General features: G+C 43.4%; 1 protein-coding gene across 1 annotated transcript; it reads left to right on the top strand.

Moving 5' to 3' along the window:
* The first annotated feature begins 16,558 nt into the window (after positions 1-16,558).
* On the top strand, positions 16,559-18,249 carry LOC124279299. Its single transcript, XM_046715111.1, has one exon. It carries the CDS (start codon positions 16,747-16,749, stop codon positions 17,689-17,691), a length of 945 nt encoding a protein of 314 aa, XP_046571067.1. The 5' UTR covers positions 16,559-16,746; the 3' UTR covers positions 17,692-18,249.
* The last annotated feature ends 5,357 nt before the right edge of the window (positions 18,250-23,606 follow it).

The raw sequence follows: 23,606 nt of genomic DNA, 5'->3' as shown, positions 1-23,606 counted from the left end.
TATAAAGACGTAAAGACATGTCAATGTTACGTTGTTTAAAATAACATTATATTTAGACGTTCTTCTGAACAACTCGGTATAAAATGTCAACATCGGGTGTGACTAGCACTTACGTTGACACAATCGAGGTAGCGGTGGTGCATTGAACACGCTACCCGTGAAGGTCTGGGTTAGAATGAACCTTCAGTAACCCATGCTTGTCGTAAGAGGCGACTAAAGGGATCGGGTGGTCAGGCTCGCTGGCTTGGTTGACACATGTAATCTGTTCCCAATTGCGCAGGTCGATGCTCATGCTGTTAATCACTGGATTGTCTGGTCCAGACTCGATTATTTACAAACCGCCGCCATATAGCTGGAATATTGCCGAGTGCGGCATAAAACTAAACTCGCTCACTATATGTATGTATGTCCACTGTGTATATCTGTCTACTGTGTAGACAGTGTGTATGTGCGTCTACTGTGTGTATGTGCGTCTACTATATGTAGTTAGATCAGGGGCGGTGGGGTAGCCTAGTGGTTAAAGCGTTGGCTCGTCACGCCGAAGACCCGGGTTCGATTCCCCACATGGGCACAATGTGTTAAGCCCATTTCTGGTGTCCCCCGCCGTGATATTGCTGGAATATTGCTAAAAGCGGCGTAAAACTAAACTCAGTCAGTCAGTCAGTCAGTTAGATCAGGGGGGCGGTGGGTTAGCCTAGTGGTTAAAGCGTTGGCTCGTCACGCCGAAGACCCGTGTTCGAATCTCCACATGGGTACAATGTGCGAGGCCCATTTCTGGTGTCCCCCCGCCGTGATATTGCTGGAATATTGCTAAAAGCGGCGTAAAACCAAACTCAGTCAGTCAGTCAGTTAGATCAGTGATACCTCTGCTACATGCTGTGTTCACGGTTAGTTGATGTCTTCAACATGTATCACAATGCATACATCAGAGTGGACATAATGAAAACAAACATGCCTTGTGAAACAGCCAGTGCAGTACAAACACTTTCCTACAAAACTCGTAAAAGGTTGGAGCGCCACACTGACGTAATTCCAGAAAATCAATAGGATTGTCTTGAACAGCTCGTGGCATCCCACATCCTATGAACGACTCATTGTGTTACGTCTTGGAACATCGAACACAAGTACTCATCCGTACAGTTTGATGTCTTCCCTCTCGAATGATAACACCGACTTAGATGTATTGTCCTTTATCGATTCTCCGAGTATCAAAGTCTACCTCAGTGTCATCCTGAACTCCATCATCACAGGGATCAAACGACGTTGCATGAATGATAAATTACGTTTCATTACCTCTGATTGGTGTCTTCATCATACGGGTTCTTTTTGTTGTGATTTTTTTGTGGTATTTCTGGCTGTTTTTTTTATCTCGACGTATGTTAGATGCATCATTGCTTGGCAATACCCAAAGTATAAAGACTATATTAATTGGCAGTGTATAAATCGAGAGAATCAACACAAACTTGTTCGGGACAACTTCTAAGAACATATCAGGTTGTATTTGAATTTGATGACTGACTGACTGACTGAGTTTGGTTTTACGCCGCTTTTAGCAATATTCCAGCAATATCACGGCGGGGGACACCAGAAATGGGCTTCACACATTGTACCCATGTGGGGATTCAAACCCGGGTCTTCGGCGTGACGAGCCAACGCTTTAACCATTAGGCTAGCCCACCGCCCCTGAATTGGATGAAGTGCTACTGGATGCTTTTGTCCCTTCCGAGCATGTTCGAGTGTATGAAGATTAGCGATTGACTGATGAGCCATAATATTATTTCAAAATAAATATGGCGCTTCTACACGCAGATAGGGAATGGTTGGTGAGTAAGAGAGTGAGTGGCTTTAGTTTTACGCTGCTTTGATGAATATTCCAGCAATATCGTAGGATACCAGAAATGGGCTTCACACTTTGTACCCATGTGGGAATCGAACTCAATCTTCGGCGTGACGAACGAACGCTTTAACTACTTGGCTGCCCCACCGCCCCAGACAGCGAATGGGACTCACGGGAAGCGCTGCGCACCGAGGACTTGTCGGAGAACGTAAAGACTACCCAGAATGCCCCCGCATTGCTCCGTGTGGTACGACTGTGGTGTGGGACGACTTGGCACTTGGGATGCCAGAATGACATTACGTAACCGAGGTCCGCATATTTTCCATGTTTTCATTAATCTTGTCAAGCACATTTCTGTCAAAAGGGACAGATAAATCAATGATATAAATGATTTCAGTGGATTTATATAAAACAACGAAGTCAGATTTGTTGGCCCGGAACCCGTGAAGATCCGGGTTAGAATATTGGTCTTCAGTAACCCATGCTTGTCGTAAGAGCAGACTAACGGGATCGGGTGGTCAGGCTTGCTGACTTGGATGACACATGTCATCGGTTCCCAATTGCGCAGATCGATGCTCATGCTGTTGATCACTGGGTTGTCTGGTCCAGACACGATTAATTACAGACCGCCGCCATATAGCTGGAATATTGCTGAGTGCGGCGTAAAACTGAACTTACTCATTGTTGGCCCGGAAGCTACTGAGGCTGTATAAGGGCTTATTCCAGTACATGATTACTTGACATACTCTGCAGATGGACCTTAAGATAAAACCTTAAGTTCGGCTAAGACAGTCACGAAGGAACGAGCAACGTCATCATATCGCTTAAGATACCGTGTGTTACCAACGCTGGGAATCCACTGACAATGTTTTTGACAGCCTCATTAAATTCATTTCATAATCTACATTCCGTATTTACATTTCGATGCAAGATCCCACATTGACGGTTTCAACTGGGAAGTCAAGTAGCAAAGAGAAAAATCTTCGGTTTCACTTTTCAGGACAGCCTGTAAGCATTTGTCGATTTGACCACAAGCATCATGGGCGGACGTATGTATGTGCGTGTGCGTGTGTGAGAGAGACAGAGAGAGGGCCAAAGAGAGAGAGTGAGAGAGCGTAACCCCTCTTTTGTCCTGAAAGTTTATTAAATGACCATGGAAACTCTTGTGAATATGAAGTGTCCCCTCTCCCTTCTTTCTCAAAAAAGCTGTATCCGCCCCTGTGCATCAAGAACATTGAAGCAATACATCAATAGCAAACATACAAACACACAAACAAACACACAAACACACAAACAGAGTATCAGTTTAGCATAAGGCATTATGTTTAGGAAATGGCCACCAACCAGTGGAGTCAACTCCTCCGACACTGGTAAAATATGATGAAGAATCTCTGGCTGACATTCCGTTATCGTCCCGTCTGTTCTGGTAACTATGGCAATGGCGTTAAACATGTCAGGCTGACAAGTAGTCTATGGTACCAGACAACACCACTAGATAATGAGAAAAACAGACTGAAAGCAGATATGTGTACATTCAGTGCTATATCAAATATTCACGATCAACCAGTAATACATTCTGTATTTGTTTTGAAATACATCCCGGACATACGCGTATATTTATCTTGTATCGTTTGTTTCTATAACTCGTTGCTATTGACAATACTGATTAATTCATATTCTTCTCGTATATCGATTACCAGAAAATCAGTAATATTATTACAATTTCTTTTCTCCACTTATCACATTTCTGTTTGAACATATTTTAAGTAGATACGTATTTGATTCTGTGAAGTCAATCTTCGGAGCAAGCGTATATACTGCTCAAAAGAAGAAGAGGAACACCCGATTCTTTCATTAGGCGGGCAATACTGTAACGTTCTGATAAAGCTGTATGATTATTAATATGCTGATATCATTATCAATCTGACATGGCATCGTTACCGGATATGACGTAATGACAACCGAGTGTCAGTTGCATGTGCCATGCGCAGAGAATGTTGCTGAGTGCGGCGTAAAACTAAACTCACTCACTAACTAAGAGCAAGGCTTCCACCCCTAAGAAAGAAAAAAAAGCTTGAGATGCCGGGGTCCAAGGGCAGCCCTCCCCGGCCGGGTCCTGAAGCCCCCTGCAAATTCCCTTCACAGAAAAGTATCTGAAACCGATGCATTCAGACCTATTTGTGTGTTTTTTATCGGGGTTATATTCTTATGTTCCCTATAGACCCAGTTTGGCGTGAGATTTATCAGTTTTGGCGTTAGAGCGTGATGAGTGATAAAAGCGTGAGATTTATCAGTTAGAGCGTGATGAGTGATAAAAGCGTGAGATTTATCAGTTAGAGCGTGATGAGTGATTAAAGCGTGAGATTTATCAGTTTTGGCGTTAGAGCGTGATGAGTGATAAAAGCGTGAGATTTATCAGTTAGAGCGTGATGAGTGATAAAAGCGTGAGATTTATCAGTTTTGGCGTTAGAGCGTGATGAGTGATAAAAGCGTGAGATTTATCAGTTAGAGCGTGATGAGTGATAAAAGCGTGAGATTTATCAGTTAGAGCGTGATGAGTGATAAAAGCGTGAGATTTATCAGTTAGAGCGTGATGAGTGATAAAAGCGTGAGATTTATCAGTTTTGGCGTTAGAGCGTGATGAGTGATAAAAGCGTGAGATTTATCAGTTAGAGCGTGATGAGTGATAAAAGCGTGAGATTTATCAGTTAGAGCGTGATGAGTGATAAAAGCGTGAGATTTATCAGTAAGAGCGTGATGAGTGATAAAAGCGTGAGATTTATCAGTTAGAGCGTGATGAGTGATTAAAGCGTGAGATTTATCAGTTAGAGCGTGATGAGTGATTAAAGCGTGAGATTTATCAGTTTTGGCGTTAGAGCGTGATGAGTGCTAAAAGCGTGAGATTTATCAGTTAGAGCGTGATGAGTGATAAAAGCGTGAGATTTATCAGTTAGAGCGTGATGAGTGATAAAAGCGTGAGATGTATCAGTTAGAGCGTGATGAGTGATTAAAGCGTGAGATTTATCAGTTAGAGCGTGATGAGTGATAAAAGCGTGAGATTTATCAGTTAGAGCGTGATGAGTGATAAAAGCGTGAGATTTATCAGTTAGAGCGTGATGAGTGATTAAAGCGTGAGATTTATCAGTTAGAGCGTGATGAGTGATAAAAGGCGTGAGATTTATCAGTTAGAGCGTGATGAGTGATAAAAGCGTGAGATTTATCAGTTAGAGCGTGATGAGTGATAAAAGCGTGAGATTTAGAGCAGTGATTTGGCGTTATCAGTTAGAGCGTGATGAGTGATAAAAGCGTGAGATTTATCAGTTAGAGCGTGATGAGTGATAAAAGCGTGAGATTTATCAGTTAGAGCGTGATGAGTGATAAAAGCGTGAGATTTATCAGTTAGAGCGTGATGAGTGATAAAAGCGTGAGATTTATCAGTTAGAGCGTGATGAGTGATTAAAGCGTGAGATTTATCAGTTAGAGCGTGATGAGTGATAAAAGCGTGAGATTTATCAGTTAGAGCGTGATGAGTGATAAAAGCGTGAGTCTCAAATCAAATGCGTGAGAGTTGGCAGGTATGTATGGGCAGTATACGTTTATCATTTCATGGTTAGTTGAATGAGTACGTGTGTTTATCGGCGAGCCACGAGACACTTTCACTGGTCAGTTAAACAGCTTAAAGCATCTTCATTGATGGTGTAGTGCAGTCGTTACAAACACATTGATAACCCCACAGCTGACGTGTGCGGTTAGTAGAAGGTTGTTGTGACAGCAGTGTTATACACGAACAAAATCAGAAACCATGCTCAAAATAGTTGACAACACGGAGCAGCCATTTTGTCCTGCTATGACTTTACCCTTCAAATATCCTCAAAGTAACGAACTACAAACTCAGGTCATCTAAATTGCCGGTCAAAAGAATGATGTACTTGCATTTGACCCGAACAGTTACAAAGGTTATCAAATTGTTACTGGAGTGAAAAACAGTATCCGGAAATTACAAACTTATGGTCTGAAACATAGCATGAAACCGGTATGACGAACGTCGTCGACGTATACCATTCTTTGTTTCATGTTTAGCCATCATCCAACATTGGTGTATGCTTTCTGTCGCCCGCTAGGTTATCACCGGGCGGGTAAACCAACTGCTTATATGTTTGGAATCAATCAAGGGATCTTTGTTAATATAGAAAAACACACTGTGACTAACTGTCACGAATATGACGAAGCATTTAGATTCTTTAGGAAGATTACTAATAAAAACCCTTTCCAAAATGGATGCCACGGCGGCCATATTGGATTGAAACGACGGGGTTAACATCACATTAAGCCATATCACGACATGGGAAACCATATATAGGCCACGTATATCATACTCCTGGTAGGAATCGAACCACGATTACCCACTGAACTACCACAGCGCCATGTGAAGGTAAGGAAGCATCAGCTAATACCCTCAGTATCAACAGGGCACCTTGGTTCGAGGCAGCATTCACGAAGGCAGTCTCACTTTTATCTTTTCATGCATGCCGACATTGAAATAGAGGTGTTTTATGTTGTCTGCACCTGCTGTAGTCGACGACTGTAGCCTTGTTTCCTCTGCGAGAACAATTCCTGTAAATCAATACCAACCTCGCTGAAAATCAATACCATCAGAATGCAATCCTAAAACCCAGGATGTAGGACAAGATTCATTGTCATTTAAAAAAGATACAACAACGATAAGGTCTTCCGAAAAGGTATAGCTGTCACAACTTTTTGTTGTACGCTGAATATATCGACCACATTGTGATCTTTAAGAATACCCATAGTTTAGAGCTCCATGTCCCGATCAGTATTCCCTAGTGTGACGTCACTTTGGTCTTGGGATATCGGGTCTCCACCAAACTAGAAACCTGTTTCCATGAGAGATAATTCAAATTGATCGATGGATAAAATCGATTTATGATTATACCAAAAATAGCCTGTTTGATTGTGGCTAATATGCCGGCAAGGAATACAAGGAACTTGTCATATTCCATAGCTGCTACTGTATATTTCAGTGGCGCAGTGAAACCAATCCCGGATAATCAAAAAAATTTGTTTATATTCTAATGGCCAGGAAACTGATCGATGAATCACAAGAATATGAGTAGAATCACTGTGGCTTACGTCTTTTCCCGGGTGTCCTATGAATATCCATGAGCCTGATATTACGCTATAATTACGCTTAAGACATCACAATAATGCAAGCATTTAAACTATAACGACGCAATCTGTGTTTCTATGCAGTGGAGCAATGGGCCGATCGTCCCTTGATGGTAGTTCACAGTTAATATCAACAATGAATTATTAAAGCAATTACTTGTTTTATCGGTATTCTGGAAGCTGGTGAGTCAATAATGAAGCATACGACTATATTGATAACAACGTCTTATTGCGTAATGAGACGTTTCGGTATAGATTCTTACATCGTTATCAAGCCGTGAGTGAGGTGAGGTGAATTGGGTTTTACGTCGTACTTGAGAATATTTCGCTCATATGACGACGTGCATGCGTGTGTATGTGTATGTGCGGCTGCTTGTACTAGCCCAGACTTAAGCTGTTTTTTTTTTTTATAGTGCTAGCCCACTGAGATACCATGCCGCAGTGAAGCATGAATACCCCACTCAGACACATTATACTGACTCCGAGCCGACCAGTCCTTGCTGTACCCATTAATGCCGAGCGCCAGGCAGGGACCAACAAGTACCATATTTTAACGTCTTTTGGTATGACGCGGTCGGGGATCGAACCCGCCACCTTCCGCTCTCCGGGGCGGACGCTCTAACCACTACACCACGGAGGCGGTCCCAAGCTGTGAGTGACTACAACCACATTTATATACGTGGTGTGTAGTGACAAACATCAACGTTACATTAACAACATTATTTAATTGAATAACAGGTACATGACTGGATAGTGACAGGTGAGGAGTAAGAGCAACCAATGGCACGGGTTATCAAGCCAATAAGCAGGACGGACTAAGTCGTAAAAACCAGTAAAAACAAGCTGATCGGGTGATTATAGATAACGCCCATTGCTTGATTAGCTCTTCGTAAGATGATGGTATTTAGAGGTCTCTGTTGATCAAAGGTTAATGGCGGCGGATTTCGCTGGCTTCCAAAAGTTTTCTTTTTGTGAAATCCAGGGTCTTGGTGGATAGTATTTTAAATTTGTTAAACTGAATTAGATTACTAGGGAATCAACACAGACCAAGGGTTCTCCATACCATCGGTAAATGAAGAGCCAGTCAAGCCATAGACATAATCTATTAGCAAAGACGCCGTCGGCTGGTAGGAAGGAAATGATCTCACATGAGTCATCTGGTGTTAAAACGGAACGCCAGACCTCTTTCAAACGCAGTGTAACCTTGCCAAATTATTCGGACGGATTGACTAGTGGGACTGGGCACTATATCACAAGCCCCCAGACATGCACTGTACTGGTTATATGGCTGTGCACAAGTAAGACCAGAAGTGTAAAGGTGGAGTTAGCCACCTGTACAATGGTAAATAGCATGTAAAGTCCCCAGACACAACCAGTAGCCACGACTTGACAACTTGTGTCGCGGGAAGTGTCACTTGCTGTGTCATCCCGGTTAGCACTGTCGTTACAGGGACTGGTTCACCTCAGTCTGTATGTCCCAAACATTAGCTGATAACATGTGGCGATAACATGTAGATGTCTCCATAACTTAACTGTCATAATAGTTTAGACGCTAATTTCCATTGCTAATCCCCATCATCATGCCATTTTATGGTAAGTGAGTGAGTATGGTTTTACGCCGCTTTTAGCAATATTCCAGCAATATCAGGCCGGGGGACACCAGAAACGGGCTTCACACATCGTGCCCATGTGGGGAATCGAACCCGGGTCTTCAGCGTGACGAGCGGACGCTTTAACCATTGGGCTACCCCACCACCCCGCATTTTATAGTGAATTATGCTAATTGGTAATCCCCTGTCGATAATCACGCCTATAAGTCTCATGTCCATGGTAACGGCGTAGTCTCTTTGATGTCCATTCTGTATGTATGTTTACATTTATAATTAAGCTGTTGGTGCATGGAAAACCCCGACAGGATGTGCCGCTCGTAGGAAACGTGCTGAGGTTGAGCTGGAACTCCGCTCGTCTCACCTACGTTTGAGCTGGATACTCTGTTCATTGTGTATGTGGTATATTGTTGTATCTGAATATTAAACGCGCTGGGGACAGTGATGGCAATGTGGTCCTTTATTCCAGGAGAACAAATTCCACAGTGTGTGTGTGTGTGTGTGTCTCTCTCTCTCTCTCTCTCTCTCTCTCTCTCTCTCTCTCTCTCTCTCTCTCTCTCTCTCTCTCTCCCCACCCCTCTCTCTCTCTCTCTCTCTCGTAGCGGTAAGGCGATCATAAGTTCGATACTTTAACAAAGACTTACGATAATCCACCATAATAACGCTAAGTTCACGTTGCTGAACGGGTCCCAGCACATTACCCAACCCATATTAAGGCGTCTTCACCTCAGAGGTTCTTCAATTACAAATGGTTGAAAGATTGCGTCCACCATGAATTGCAGTGAGTCGTCAATACATTCGCCTAAAACAGACGAGGACCAAGAAGGGAGCGTAGGGTCAGACTCGTGTTTTCCAGGGTTGGAAATTATGACTGACAATTGAGTAAGACATATTTACTCAACGAAATACATTGCGGCCTGAATACATTAGTGAAATAAATAATGGGAAAAACTGTTTCTCAATAATATACACCGTGAAGACTGTAGAATCGCTTAAACATGACATTTGTATCTGACATTTAAACTGAACAACTATTAAAGCTCTATTCTAAAAAGAATCACAGGTTTAAGGTCTCCAAATATAACCCTGTTATCAACTCAGCGTAAAGATACGCTATCACTATTGTTCCAACTGCCATGGTGCTCTCCCAAGATTACAGCCACAGCAAAGCGAGATATGAATTTTATACATTAAATTTTATAAATAATGCATCTTTCAATACATAATCATCAAGACATCTTTTGGTCTTAAAGGTCTCGAATATCTGTTTACAAGTGCATGTTTATCCACTGCGCGGGGCGTGTTTGTCTGAGGCGTGTTTTGACGTTGACGTACACGTCGATCGAGTTCATCCCATAGGTGTTCTATGGGGTTTAGATCTGGTGATCGAGAAGGCCATGGCAAGACATTGACGTTAGAATTGGCAAGGTAGCGGACCATGACGCGTGCTGTATGTGAAGTAGCGTTGTCATGCTGGAACAACTCTCTCTGTCGGTCCATAATCGGAAGCATGTGACGTGCAAGGACTTCGTTGATGTACCGATTTGCTGTCAAATTCGACTGAACCACCACTAAATCAGATCTTTGTGTGCTTACTCTACAGAATCTGTCTACCTGTTGAATGCAATTAAGGACAAAACGTTCATTTCTCCGACGGTAAACACGCCGTCTTCCATCTCGCCCGTAAAGAAGAATTTCTGATTCATCCCAGAACCAGACTCGCCTCCAGTTTCGAAGGTTCCAGTTCCGGACTCTACGACACCACCTCAAGCGATTGCGCCGATGGAAGTCTGGCAAAACAGGGGCGACAACTGGCCTTCTTGGTCGAATCCCAACTTCACGCAATCGATTCCTGGCAGTTTGGTCGGAAATTTTGCACGTGCATTTTCCTTTGCATGTTTTCTTGGTGGCGTTTTGGCAAATGTCTCTTCAAACGCTTCTGAACCAAAGAAAAACTAGTTAATTTGCCGCGTTTTTAGCGCTGAAGCTGTTTACAAATACAAAAAGATGACGTTTTTGAAAGAAATAATATATTTGAGGTCATGCTGGAACACAGCTCAGCATGTTAATGGAAGAATGTTAATGCAGGGACGTAACGTCACATGACCACAGGATGAGGACCGTCCACATGCCTTGATCTTTTAATGGAGCCTAAGGTTGCTATGCTGCATGGCCGGCTGTTCCTCAGGACCTCTTCCCCATGGAACACGTCTGGGATGAGATGGGTTGACGCCTACGACAGGATCAAAACCTGGGCTAAGATGGGCCAATGTTTGGTTGACATCGGGCCAACATCTCCACAGTTGTCCTCATGGGCGTGTTCAAGGAGTGAGTGAGTGAGTGAGTTAAGTTTGACGCCGCACTCAGCGATATTCCAGCTATATGGCGGTGGTCTGTAAATAATCGAGTCTGGACCAGACAATCCAGTGATTAACAACATGAGCATCGACCTGCGCAATTGGGAACCGATGACATGTGTCAACCAAGCCAGCGAGCCTGACCACCCGATCCCTTTAGTTACGACAAGCATGGGTTGCTGAATGGTTCATTCTAACCCAGACCTTCACGGGTAGCGTGTTCAATGCACCACCGCTACCTCGATTGTGTCAACGTAAGTGCTAGTCACACCCGATGAACAAACGCATGGTTCATATGACCTACTACAAAGGTTCGGAAGCCGAGAATGCCGTATCGGCCGGCTTTTGCCCCTACTTTGTTTGTATCCGTATTGCGGAGACCATTTTCCACAAGCAGTTGGGATTGTCTTCGTTTTTGGATGTATGCTGTGGCTTCTGCGAAACTATCTTGCAGAGCTTCGATTTCCTTTTTGTGTAGTTCTGCTCGTTGTTCCCGGATTTGTATTTGCTTTTGTAGGGCCTTTTCGGCTTTTCGTTGCCAATTTTCTGCCTTCTCGGACTCCAGTAGCTACAGCAATTTCCTTCCTCTTGTTTGTGTAGACAGAGTAGAAATTTTGCGATGGACCGCTATGTTCGGCATTTCTTGGAAAGGTTGGTCGGATCCTTCTCTGCCCAGCTCTTGGCATTTTTTCTGTCTCCATTGCCATTCGATTTGTGGAGTTGTCGGGAGAAATATGTCTGGATCCATGCCGGATGGATGTAGAGCTGTTGGCTTCTTGCTGGCAGCTAGCACCGTCATGGTGTCCTCGCCTTTGGCATAGCATCGGAGTGGGCCTAGTTCCACTGTATCTCCTTCTACCAATAGGATGTCCACGCGGAATATTGGAACCCTTCGAAAACCGAAGTCTCCTATGGCCCAGTCGATGGTTTTTTCCCAGGAATCTGTGTTGGTTGGACGAATGTGTACTCCAGACACGCGACCCGTTTTCGAATGTGCTTACCAGGAGACGAAGATCGTTTGCTTTGGACGGTCGGCTAGGACCAAACAGCGGTCTATCTTTTCTGCGAGACAAAGCTACTGCGCTGCTGGTGGTTGTACTACGAATAGACAGTCGCCTGCTGGCGAAACCTGCTCCAACACGTCTTGCAAAACGTTTTCTGCTCTGTTGGTGGACATGTCGATGTCTTGGCAGGCGTACAGGGACACTTCTATGCGAGTGCAACCTCGTTGTTGTACGTCTGGGTGGAGAAAGGTTTTGCGGAGATGCTCGTTTGGACAATCCACATAGTCGGCAAGATGGCCGCCAATCGGTTCTCGGATTTCTCCGGCTTCGAAGTTGCAAACGACTTTGTTGTACAGCTTGGTGCGCATCGTTTTGCCGGACTTTGTTGTCTCTACCCACGTGCAAACATGGTTGCCGACCAAGTGGGTGTTGTCCAGGACGGTGGGTTTTCCGCTTTCGATAGCTTCCACGAGATCGCATTGTTCGACAAATCCATGTTGGCTACAGAGGAATTGCATGAGCTGTTTGCGGTCTAGGACGCCGGAATAGTCTCGGGTGTAGTCGATGCTGTAGATCTCTAGTCCGTTGCCTTGTAGTTTTGTTTCTAGATTGGACAATTTCTCTTGGAGCCTGTCGATCGCGATTTCGGAGACGTCCACTTTGGCCACAAATACTGCGAAAGGGGTTTCCTCGTCGTTTTGGGCTTTCCATGCTCGTAGCGATTTCTGACGAGTTTCGCTTTCGATCTTTTGGATAGTGCTGGCAATAGCTCCTGCACTCGTCTTTTGCACCATCTGGAGAAGTGTCGCATGCATTTTGGTGGCTTCGGTATGCTCTTTGTAGGTGGTGCGTAGTATCCAGTGGAGTAGTCTGACGATTTTTTTATAGTTGTTGTTGTGGGAGTGTATCCTGTGCTTGACAACGGTACTGGAAGTTCGGGAACGAGCAACTAACTTGAAGTTCGAGCAACCTGTGGTGTCGCGTCGAAAAAATAGTTGCTGAAAAAATGGGTAGCTCTAGCGAAAATAAGATTTTTATAAAGCCTTGGATAAGGACCTGGTCCCATTCCACCATTGTGTATACTACTAAAGATTATGTTATTTTAAACAACGTAACATTGACACGTCTTTATATGAAGAACTGTTACGTTTGTTTCATTAAACCCAAGCTGGGGAAGTCATTTGGATCCCAAGGTAGAAGAAAGGTGATAATAGTGTAATTTATGTAATACTCGTTTATTAACAGTCTAGTTCCGTGTTGCCTCCCTGAATAAAACCAAAAGGTCAATTTCATATCCCGTAATATACTTGCCTTCTTATGAGGTATCATGCACATTCATTGGCACAGCTCACGCCTTTTTGTGTGCAAGATTCACAATCCAGTGGGTGAGAATTCTTTTGCGTTCCTGGAGCTCCAATGACATTCATAAAGTATTCGGTGGACATTTTGAGATAGTCGGCCTTGTTAACATTGTCAGCATTCTTAACATCCATGCATAATTGATCTATTCAACGGCTGTTTCGCTTTGAAATACTTGCGGGACGTCTTGCCATACTCAATTGATATTTATCCCTTCGGGCTTTTCTTCAACATTACGGGTCTATGTGGTAGCTTAGTGGTTAAAGCGTTTGCTCGTCACGCCGAAGACCCGGGTTCGATTCCCCACATGGGTACAATGTGTGAAGCCGCTTTCTGGTGTCCCCCGCCGTGATATTGCTGGAATATTGCTAAACCGGCGTAAAGCAATATTCACTAACTCACTCACTCTTCAACATTACGTTAACAGGCTGTCACTCACTCACTCACTCACCCATCCATACCATGACATACCATGTAACATACAATACAATACCCGGAGTACTGTAGGACATACAATGAAATACTCAGGCTACTGTAGGACATACAATGAAATACCCGGAGTACTGTAGGATAAACAATGAAATACCCAGGCTACTGTAGGATATACAATGAAATACCCGGAGTACTGTAGGATATACAATGAAATACCCGGAGTACTGTGGGACATACAATGAAATACCCGGAGTACTGTAGGATATACATTGAAATACCCGGAGTACTGTAGGATATACAATGAAATACCTGGAGTACTGTAGGATATACATTGAAATACCCGGAGTACTGTAGGATATACAATGAAATACCTGGAGTACTGTAGGATATACAATGAAATACCCGGAGTACTGTAGGATATACAATGAAATACCTGGAGTACTGTAGGATATACAATGAAATACCCGGAGTACTGTAGGATATACAATGAAATACTCGGAGTAATGTAGGATATACAATCAAATACCCAGAGTACTGTAGGACATACAATGAAATACCCGGAGTACTGTAGGATATACAATGAAATGCCCGGAGTTCTGTAGGATATACAATGAAATACCCGGAGTTCTGTAGGATATACAATGAAATACCCGGAGTAATGTAGGATATACAATGAAATACCCAGGCTACTGTAGGATATACAATTAAATACCCGGAGTACTGTAGGATATACAATGAAATACCCGGAGTACTGTAGGACATACAATGAAATACCCGGAAAACTGTAGGACAGGAAAAGACAAATCATGAAAGAACATTTGCCTTAGGTTTTGGTGAAATTGTGTTCCCTTAGCCTGCTTAATGTCGTGCAAAATGTGTTATGAGAATGTGTTATGAAAATGTGTTATGAGAATGTTCAGAAAATACAACTGTTTTGAAGCATTTACCGAACATAAAAATACGGCGGCGACAATCGGAATCGTAGACTCAATGTAAGCATAATCGGACATAATCTCATATCAGGTGCCCGTAATCCCAGCTCTGGGCGGTAATGCAGTTATACCAAGACGCCTCACGGTGACGTAAGGGCGCACGGGTATCTGCACGGGTGCAAGAACATCAGAAAAACATAATATGAGTTTCAAATCGGCGATCACCAATCCTGGCAAGCTCCCAACAACGATAGCCTGTTATTGGAGTGCCTTTGGCCCCGTTACGCAAAGCAATCTTAGCGTTACGTAGGTCCGTGTTAAAGTATTGGAGTTACGGTCACCTTAGCACCGAGGTCGGGTTTTGGAAAGCGCCCTGCACTATCGCTGCGACCAGGAGCAGCTCCCAACTGTGCTATAGTCAGTGTAGAACCATGCATCTTAAGTGAAGCAAAATCCATTTCCTCCAGCAGAATTGTTTTCTTTCGTTGTCAATTTAGAGACAATTTTAAGTTCTAGTTTATTAATTAAATGGGAATGTAAATGGAAACAGTATGCGTTGGTGTCGATTAACTCTGACTGAACAAAAGTACCAACATAAATTATCCGAAAAAAAGAAACTTTCAAAATTCACAATGATGGCATTCCCAAGGCCGAGGGCAACTATCATTAAAATTTTGACACAGTTCACTATTTGTTACGAGGGAGGAGTGCAGAGAAAGGGACAGCCAGGTGTTAGAGAAGCACGTGCACAAGTGCCCACCAAGTTATTGATTCATTAGCCTGTGCTGTGCCGTCTCCATCCTTTCTCGCACACCTGGCTGTCCCTTTCTCTGCACTCCTCCCTCGTAACAAATAGTGAACTGTGTCAAAATTTTAATGATAGTGTCTTAAAGAATTTGTTTGGTGGATTCCGGAAAATGTTCAAATATAAGAAAGCTGTTGGGTATTAGTAAATGATAAACATGTGTACTATTTATATTTATGTGGCAATTTTGTACAATGATAAAATTTGCAAGTCATCGGTCCGTTTCTGACTCAAACCTTGTCTTTATCTTGATTTTACCTCTCCCCCGTGAGGATGAGTTTTCTGTAGCGGCTTCCGTTGTTTACATATACCACACCCCGTCACATATCGTCCATGTATATGAGTCACGTTCTACTAATGTCATCTTCGATTTTCCAGTGTGTTCATTTCAATCTTATTAATGTAATAATTTAAATCTCTAGACAAAATATTGAACCATATAACACCGTTGAGTTGATATACCTACATTCAGCTATTCCCCAGTCACATAACAAGGGTGGGCATCTTTTAAATGTTTTGACCAGCGTTATCCTGTTTGGAATCGACCTGGGACTTCGGCACGAGGACCCAACTTTTAAGCCACTAGACTACCCCCTGTTACGCTTAGAGAATTCGCTTAATATATTAGACAGGACGTTAACAAGTACTACTGTTCACAAAAGGTTAGTGAAAGAGTATAATACTTGGGTTATATATCAAGCGTAAAATCCATGTTATAAAGTACGGACGGGCAGTCACCGCCGCGCCTCTTTACCTTCAGTACATTGAAGGGACATAGATCTCTCCAATGTACACTACCTGCCTACCGTACCCGCCTCACAGAGAGAGTATTGGTGATCTAGCAATAGCCCATTGTGTGGACATAAGCCTCTTGTACTCTTTCACTTCTCTGGCGTTATAATAAATCATGATCCAAAGTGTCGGCAAGATAAACCCAGCACTATTATTTAGCTACTTGACTATCGTCATGCACTGAGTCTAGTTACATGTTCTATATTTACATAATCGACTTGTGGTGGCCAGTGAAAGAATCAGTGGGCACGCAGGCTATCGTCAGGAAAGGGAGAGTTATTTGGTCATTGGGGCCTGAAACAACATGGCGCCTGCTACTATTGAAATGTGTTGATAACAGCATAAACGGATATCTACTGCTCGATAGTGTCCCGTGTTCAATAATGTAAAGAGCTGATAAGAAATTTACTTGGGACTTGACGTCGGAACAAAAGATGGATCAATCAGCTGAAGTATCGGAGGGGCGGGTAGAAAATTCCCTGAGACGACGATCTACTACAACGACTACTCCATTAGACAACCGGGACAGCAACGGCGGTGAACTACAACGTCCAGTCAGACATGCCAACTTTAATTCTAGCTCCACGAATGAACAAAGTCACGTGTCAGACGACATCACCCCTCAAGACGACGTCAACTCCGGGGGGATGGTAAAGGTGAGTGGGGAAGACAAAGAAACAAAGTTGCCAAAAATGCCTCCCAAAATGCTTCCACATTTTGGCGAACACCCTGTCAAGAAAGTCCGAAAGTGGAACAAGGCAGCCGAAAGAAAGCTAGAGATGGATGTGGAGTTTCTGACGCAGGAACTCAAAGCCAAAACATCCAAACTGGATAAGGGCATTCAGAGCGTGGAGGATGAGCTGCGAGATCTGGACCTAGAAAAAAGTTATACACCACGCTATAGTGAAATGGCGACAGGCTGTACCTTTAGCCAAAAATCAAACGTGACTTTACCCAACATTCCATGCAGTAGACGACACAACAGTAGCAGACGACAAAGAAGCGGCCATCGGTGTACATACAACCCAGTAAAATCGAAGCAAAAATGTCATCACTTTCCCTGTGTCCGCCCAAAGACGTACCACACGATTGGTTACCGTGGAGACCCCGGGAATACGTCATGGATGACGTGGGAAGACATTAAGCAGGGCTGGAACCTGCCAAATCTGGTCGACAACATCTCCACGTCCGTTCATGATGTTAAAGTTTCTCCCAGAATCTTGACGTTGAGAAAGGAAGAGAGATTAAGGCGGGTAATAGAACGTCGAAAGTTGATCAACGATATGCAGAGACCTCAAAGCTGGGAGACCAACTACGGGCAGCCGACCTCTTTCAAACAACTGAAGTACCCTGTCCGCCTTTACTCCCTCTCCAACTGATTGTAAGGAAAACAACGGAGTCTTGTGTGTACAAACCTTCCATATTGAAATGCAGTGGAACAGTCGAGGGAGCCATGGACAATTTGGGTTGTCCATATTCGAAACAAGCGATGTCGATGCGTCTCCTCGATGACGACAATGATACGGTACCACAGACCACATACTGCATCGTCATGGTGGATTTATCAAGTTAGCTGAGTTCGTATAATCGAGGTTTGACTATGTGTGTGTTTTATTTAACTAAATTAATCACAGCAGGAGAACAGACTCGCTGAAGAAGAACCATAAGGGATAATCTATACTTCATGTAGATCTGAAGAAGTAACTTTCGAGATCTCAAGACCGAACGGGTCGCTGTATATGTCGATTGCCTTCTGTAGTGATTTCAAGACCCAGTGTGGTTAATGTGTTTTTGTATGGATTTGTGAGTCATACGCCTGACTGTGATAACAAATATATTTATAGTTTTCTCAGGACAGAGTTTGACAAAAAACGACTTTTTGAAAGAAATCAAGCGTCAATGTGTCACCATGTGTTGGTTCACTGTAGTTCAACATAATGCGGTCAATGTGTCACCATGTGTTGGGTGACTGTCTTGTACACAACCCACCAGTTCAACATAGTGTACTGTATACTGGCGGTCGGGGTGCACGCCTTGTTCTGTGTTTGTGTCAATGTGTCACCATGTGTTGGGTGGTGACTGTTCAACATAGTACGGTACTGTACAACTGGCGGTCCCGCAGTTCATGTGTCACATGTGTTGGGTGATACACAACCCACCAGTTCAACATAACGGTACTGTACTGTATACTGGCGGTCGGGGTGCACGCCTTGTTTTGTGTTTGTGCGATGGTGTGTTGGGTGACTGGTACACAACCCACCAGTTCAACATGTACCTGTTGTTCGGGTGTGTTTGTGTCAATGTGTCACCATGTGTTGGGTGACTGTCTTGTACACAACCCACCAGTTCAACATAGTACGGTACTGTACTGTATACTGGCGGTCGAGGTACACGCCTTGTTCTGTGTTTGTGTCAATGTGTCACCATGTGTTGGGTGACTGTCTTGTACACAACTGACTGACTGACTATTTCATCATGCAAGCTTCTGTGATAACCATTTCCTGACTGTGTTCGGCGTGGGTTGTCAACATAGATAGTGAACTATTTAAATTCACGGAGGAAGGGATGACACAACCGCCATTCACACACTGACGCCCCGGCTTTGTGACAGTTTGACTTAAAAATGATGAAATAGGGTCAAAGCAAAATTCACTTGTGCGATAATAAAGGGAATGCCACATCAAGTGTCCTTCAGTCTCTGTTTGAACACCCGGTGTTATCGTTACATAACGCCAGTAAATAGACATTACCTATTTTCGTTTCATTACTGGAGTTCATTCATGTAGGATGATGTTAGTTTACCACATTGAGCGAGTGAGTGAGTGAGCGGTTGGAAGACGCCGGTTTTTGACACCATTCTAGTGGTGTATTCCCATACTGCCTACAGTTCCAAACTGCCTACAGGTTAAAACAACATGATACGGTCCAGTGATCAGGAAGTGAATACACTGATCTGACCTGTTCTACCCCTGCTAAAATGAACTTGACCAGTTACTTGGTTAATGAACTGACCTGTTCTATGGTGTCTTCCCACTCTGCCTACAGAAGTTTAAAAAATGACAACTGTTAGTTGGTTTATTCATTCTGAGAATTCTCCGTCTTCACATAGAGATATGGATATATCATGAAAACTTGATAAGTTTTAATGTCTTTTACTGGTTTTACAGTCTCTTACTGGTTTCACAGTTACACACCTCTGACAAGGATGTACATTTCGTTGCCATGGACTCCGATATGTGACGGGACCCAGATAAAATGAATTTGATTATTTTTGTTTTGGTGGTATAGTATTCTTCTGTATATGTTATTTATTAGATCTTATGGTCTTTTTGTTATAGAGTAATATTTGAGAGCTTGTATGGAGCTTAAGGAATCCGTTAAAATGCAGATGGTAGTGTTTGTTTGGTCAGATGTTGTTTGCAAGGCCTGAACTATGGCTGCGAGTTCTGCTGTGATGATACTGGAGTGTGCCGGGAGATTATAGGATTGTTTAAGGCTTTTTGGGGGTATGTAGATACCAAAACCAATAGTACTCTTCTGATTTCAAGCACATTCTAACAAATCCCAAATTAATTAAACCACTCACTAAATACCCCATTCATACAAAATTATACCAAACAATCTAGCAACAAAAACAATAATACCACTTTTTACCATTTTAAAAATTGTTATAAATATGTATATATGTTCTTTTAACTTTTTAAATCAGTTCTCTCTGTTTATCAAGTTCATTTTTTAACCTTTTATATATTTATCATTATTCACTTAATAAATATGTTTTTATTAAAGTTGGTTAAAAAATACAGTAACAATAACCATTTACTACACCACATCTACATTAAATTCAAAATCTCTGATACTCTTTACCTGTTTCATATTTTTTTTACCTTTTTAAGTCGGCATCCCATTCAAATTTCCCTTAATACTCAGTTGTTCGAGTTGTTTTTTTGGGGTAGTAACACCACTCTTTCGAAATTTCTATTTTCTGTTCCCCTCATTTCTTAGTAAGTGTACAACCCTTAGTTGTGCGTGCGACCTTAAATAAAGCAAATAACTACTACTACCTTACTCCAAACGACACACCCCTTCTTCATTTGATAATTGGGCTGTTCCATTATTCTGCAGGGCCAAAAACATTTCCTACGCTGCCTACAATATTTTTGTTGGCAGTTTGGGATGTAGGCAGTTTGGAACTGTAGGCAGTATGGGACCTAACCATTCTAGTTATGTCCCGGGATGCCAGCATACAAAGGGAGGTAACCCTGAAGTGAAGCAGGTCTCGCATGTGTATGGTGCTGACTGAACATCTGGGTAAGAGTTAATCTTCAGTAACCCATGCTTGTCGTATGAGGCGACTAACGGGATCGGGCGGTTAGGCTCGCTGAATTGGTTGACACATGTCATCGTATCCCAACTGCGTAGATCGATGCTCATGCTGTTGATCACTGGATTGTCTGGTCCAGTCTCAAATATAGCTGGAATATTGCTGAATGCGGCGCAAAACAACAAACCAACCAACCAACCAACCATGGTGCTGATAAACCTATGAAAATAATTCGCTCTTATCGGGATGACAAGTAGATGTTATACCTGTGAAGTTATATATTTATAAAATCTGGTCAGCGTTAGAGATTTAGTTTTACGCCGCACTCAGCAATATTCCAGCTATATGGCCAGCGTTAGAAACCAAATGGGCATCGGCAGGTCACAATGGCAGACCAGTATGAGAAGTATAGGCGTATCCAGAGGGTGGTGGTGGTGCAGGCCATTGACCATTCAAACTCTCGTGAAAACGGATGAAATGAACTGTGTCCCCCTCCCCCCTTTCTCCCCTACTGAACTGTGCAAATACACCAACCCTCCCCCTCTTTTTTCTCTCAAAAAGCTGTATTCGCCCCTGGGTCTGTTGGAGAACACGAACAGCAGATGTGTGTGGACGTGCATAGTGACGTGTGGACATGCCTAACTTGATGATGTCACGTGTGTGGACGTGTGTGGAGGCATGTATGGACATTGTATCAAAGTGTTTGGTTGTTTAATTGTTGTTTAACGCAGCATTCATGACTATTCCAGCCATATGGTCCGTAAATAATCGAGTCTGGACCAAACAATCCAGTCTGGACCAGACAATCCATTGATTGACATCGTGAACATCGATCCCCGCTTTTCGAACAGGATAACACGTGTCAACCAAGTCAGCGAGTCTGATCCCCCTGTCCCGTTAGAATGGACATGTGTAGCCAAATGTTTTGGCACGTATTGTGGCGTGAGCGGATGTGTGAAAACATGTTAGAAGTCGTGGGCTGACGTATGTTGTGCCCTTAAACGGAGTGGACGGAGCTTATGTGACCACGTCATACGTGTTTCGTACGCACTACTTCTCTCGCACAACAGACGTATGTGAGGGCAACGCTGGGCTTTCCACAGGAAAAGAACCTCCCGGTAACGGCCTGACTTCCTGGGTCGTGACTGGGAGATGTCCGCCGTTAAATCCTCTATCACCTCCTTGCGCTTAATCGGGATTGGTAACAGACAAAGATTTCCCCTTGGAATATACGCATAGCTTTATACAAAAAATCCACCTGTTAAAACGTAAGCCTACATGGAAAAGTGCACTACGATAGGTAAACCATGCATGCATATTATGAAAGAAAAATATCATTCAATCACGGATGTGGCCGAATTTGGTTGAGATGTGTTTGAGGAAGGAAATAGCAATGTTATATGTTGTGGGTCGACTTGCGGCTCGAGCGTAAGAACAGAAAGACGTGTACGAGGTGAGTACTGTGGTGGATTAGCGTCAACAGACGTAGATCTATAAGCTCAATGTGAAGTATGGACGGCTAGATCGCCCAAGGGTAGCAGAGAGCCGCAATGCGGTCGCGATGCAAGGCGCGAGGATATATGCATGTCTTCACTATTGGACCGCATCGCGGCTCTCGGCTAGCCCAAGGTGAGCGCCGCTGCAATTTAACGTGCATAATATCGCCCTTGGTCGTGCAAGAATCATAGGATTCTTGGATGGAATCCAAGGTTCGCTTTGATTATGATTCTTCCATCACGGATAGTATAGGCAGAGACCATGGTCTCTGGTATAGGCTAACATCTGCACCACAAATTCTTCACTCACGCGGGTAACTGACTGCCTCAGCGCTAGCCTTGCTCCAAGGCTGTACTGTATGCTGACCCCATGGATGTATAGTAATTCTATCTTAAAGTCTAGATAAGCGGACAGCACAGGACCCCAGTCTGTTATTTATTAGAAATTATCATTTAAACTATTAATTTTTACCTTAGAGACTTATGCAAGTCTACCGCCTACAGAGTACTTTCCTTCAGTTTAGTGCCTGGATAGTTTCTCGCGCTGAATGTCATACTCCATGACAGCAAACCACTGCAGCTACACTGTTAGAGAGTGCTGACAGTGTGTTTGATATACACTTCTAGAGAAGATCACGATAGCAACACTGAAGACAGTACTTAACAAGGGAATGTACACGGGAAAGTGCTGACAGTGGCAGATTATGTTGATCAAACGCATTGGCGGTTCTAGGGACAGCTTCTTGAGATTTATTGAATTTCGATTCTCGAAGCGACTTTTCACAGTTGCTCTTGTAAAACATTCGTTACATTGTTAAACCTAACACTTGTTATCATTCGTGCACATCTCCAAAAGTATCACCAGTGGGCATAATATTAGGTAGTTGTCCCGGGGAGATGACTCCGATTGGAACTGGTGTTCTGCAACCCATGCTTGTCAATGGCCGGAATCGCTGACTTGATTGACGCAGGGCCCCGTTTCACAAAGCTCTCGTAAGCCTAAGATCTCGTAACTTTTCTCGTAGCATTCGTACTTCCTATGTTAGCGTATAGGAGGTGCGAATGCTACGAGAAAGTTTACGAGATCTTAGGCTTACGAGAGCTTTGTGAAACGGGGCCCACTTCATCGTATACCGTCGTAGATCGATGTTCAGTATGTCAATCACTCGATTGTCTGGTCAAGAATCAATTATGTTCAGACCGCCGTCATACAGCTCGGCTAGAACGTCGCGAAACAACTCGCCAACAAACAAAATGTACACATGTCCGTTTCTTGTGGTTGAATTGAGACGTTGGGGTAGGCAAGTGGTAAGCGTTCGCTTGTCACGCCGAAGACACGGGTTTGATTCCCCACACTGTACAATGTGTGAAGCCCATTTCATGTCCGTTGACTTGACATTGCTAAAACGGCTCCTGAATGTACAGTCATATTGGTCCTTTGTACTGGGACCTGTTCTTAAATGGACGGTTCCCA

Source organism: Haliotis rubra, unplaced genomic scaffold, assembly GCF_003918875.1.
Source record: "Haliotis rubra isolate DU_JTF1 unplaced genomic scaffold, ASM391887v1 Scf25, whole genome shotgun sequence".
NCBI classification, from domain to species: domain Eukaryota; kingdom Metazoa; phylum Mollusca; class Gastropoda; order Lepetellida; family Haliotidae; genus Haliotis; species Haliotis rubra.
This window is presented reverse-complemented; position numbering and strand designations above follow the sequence as displayed.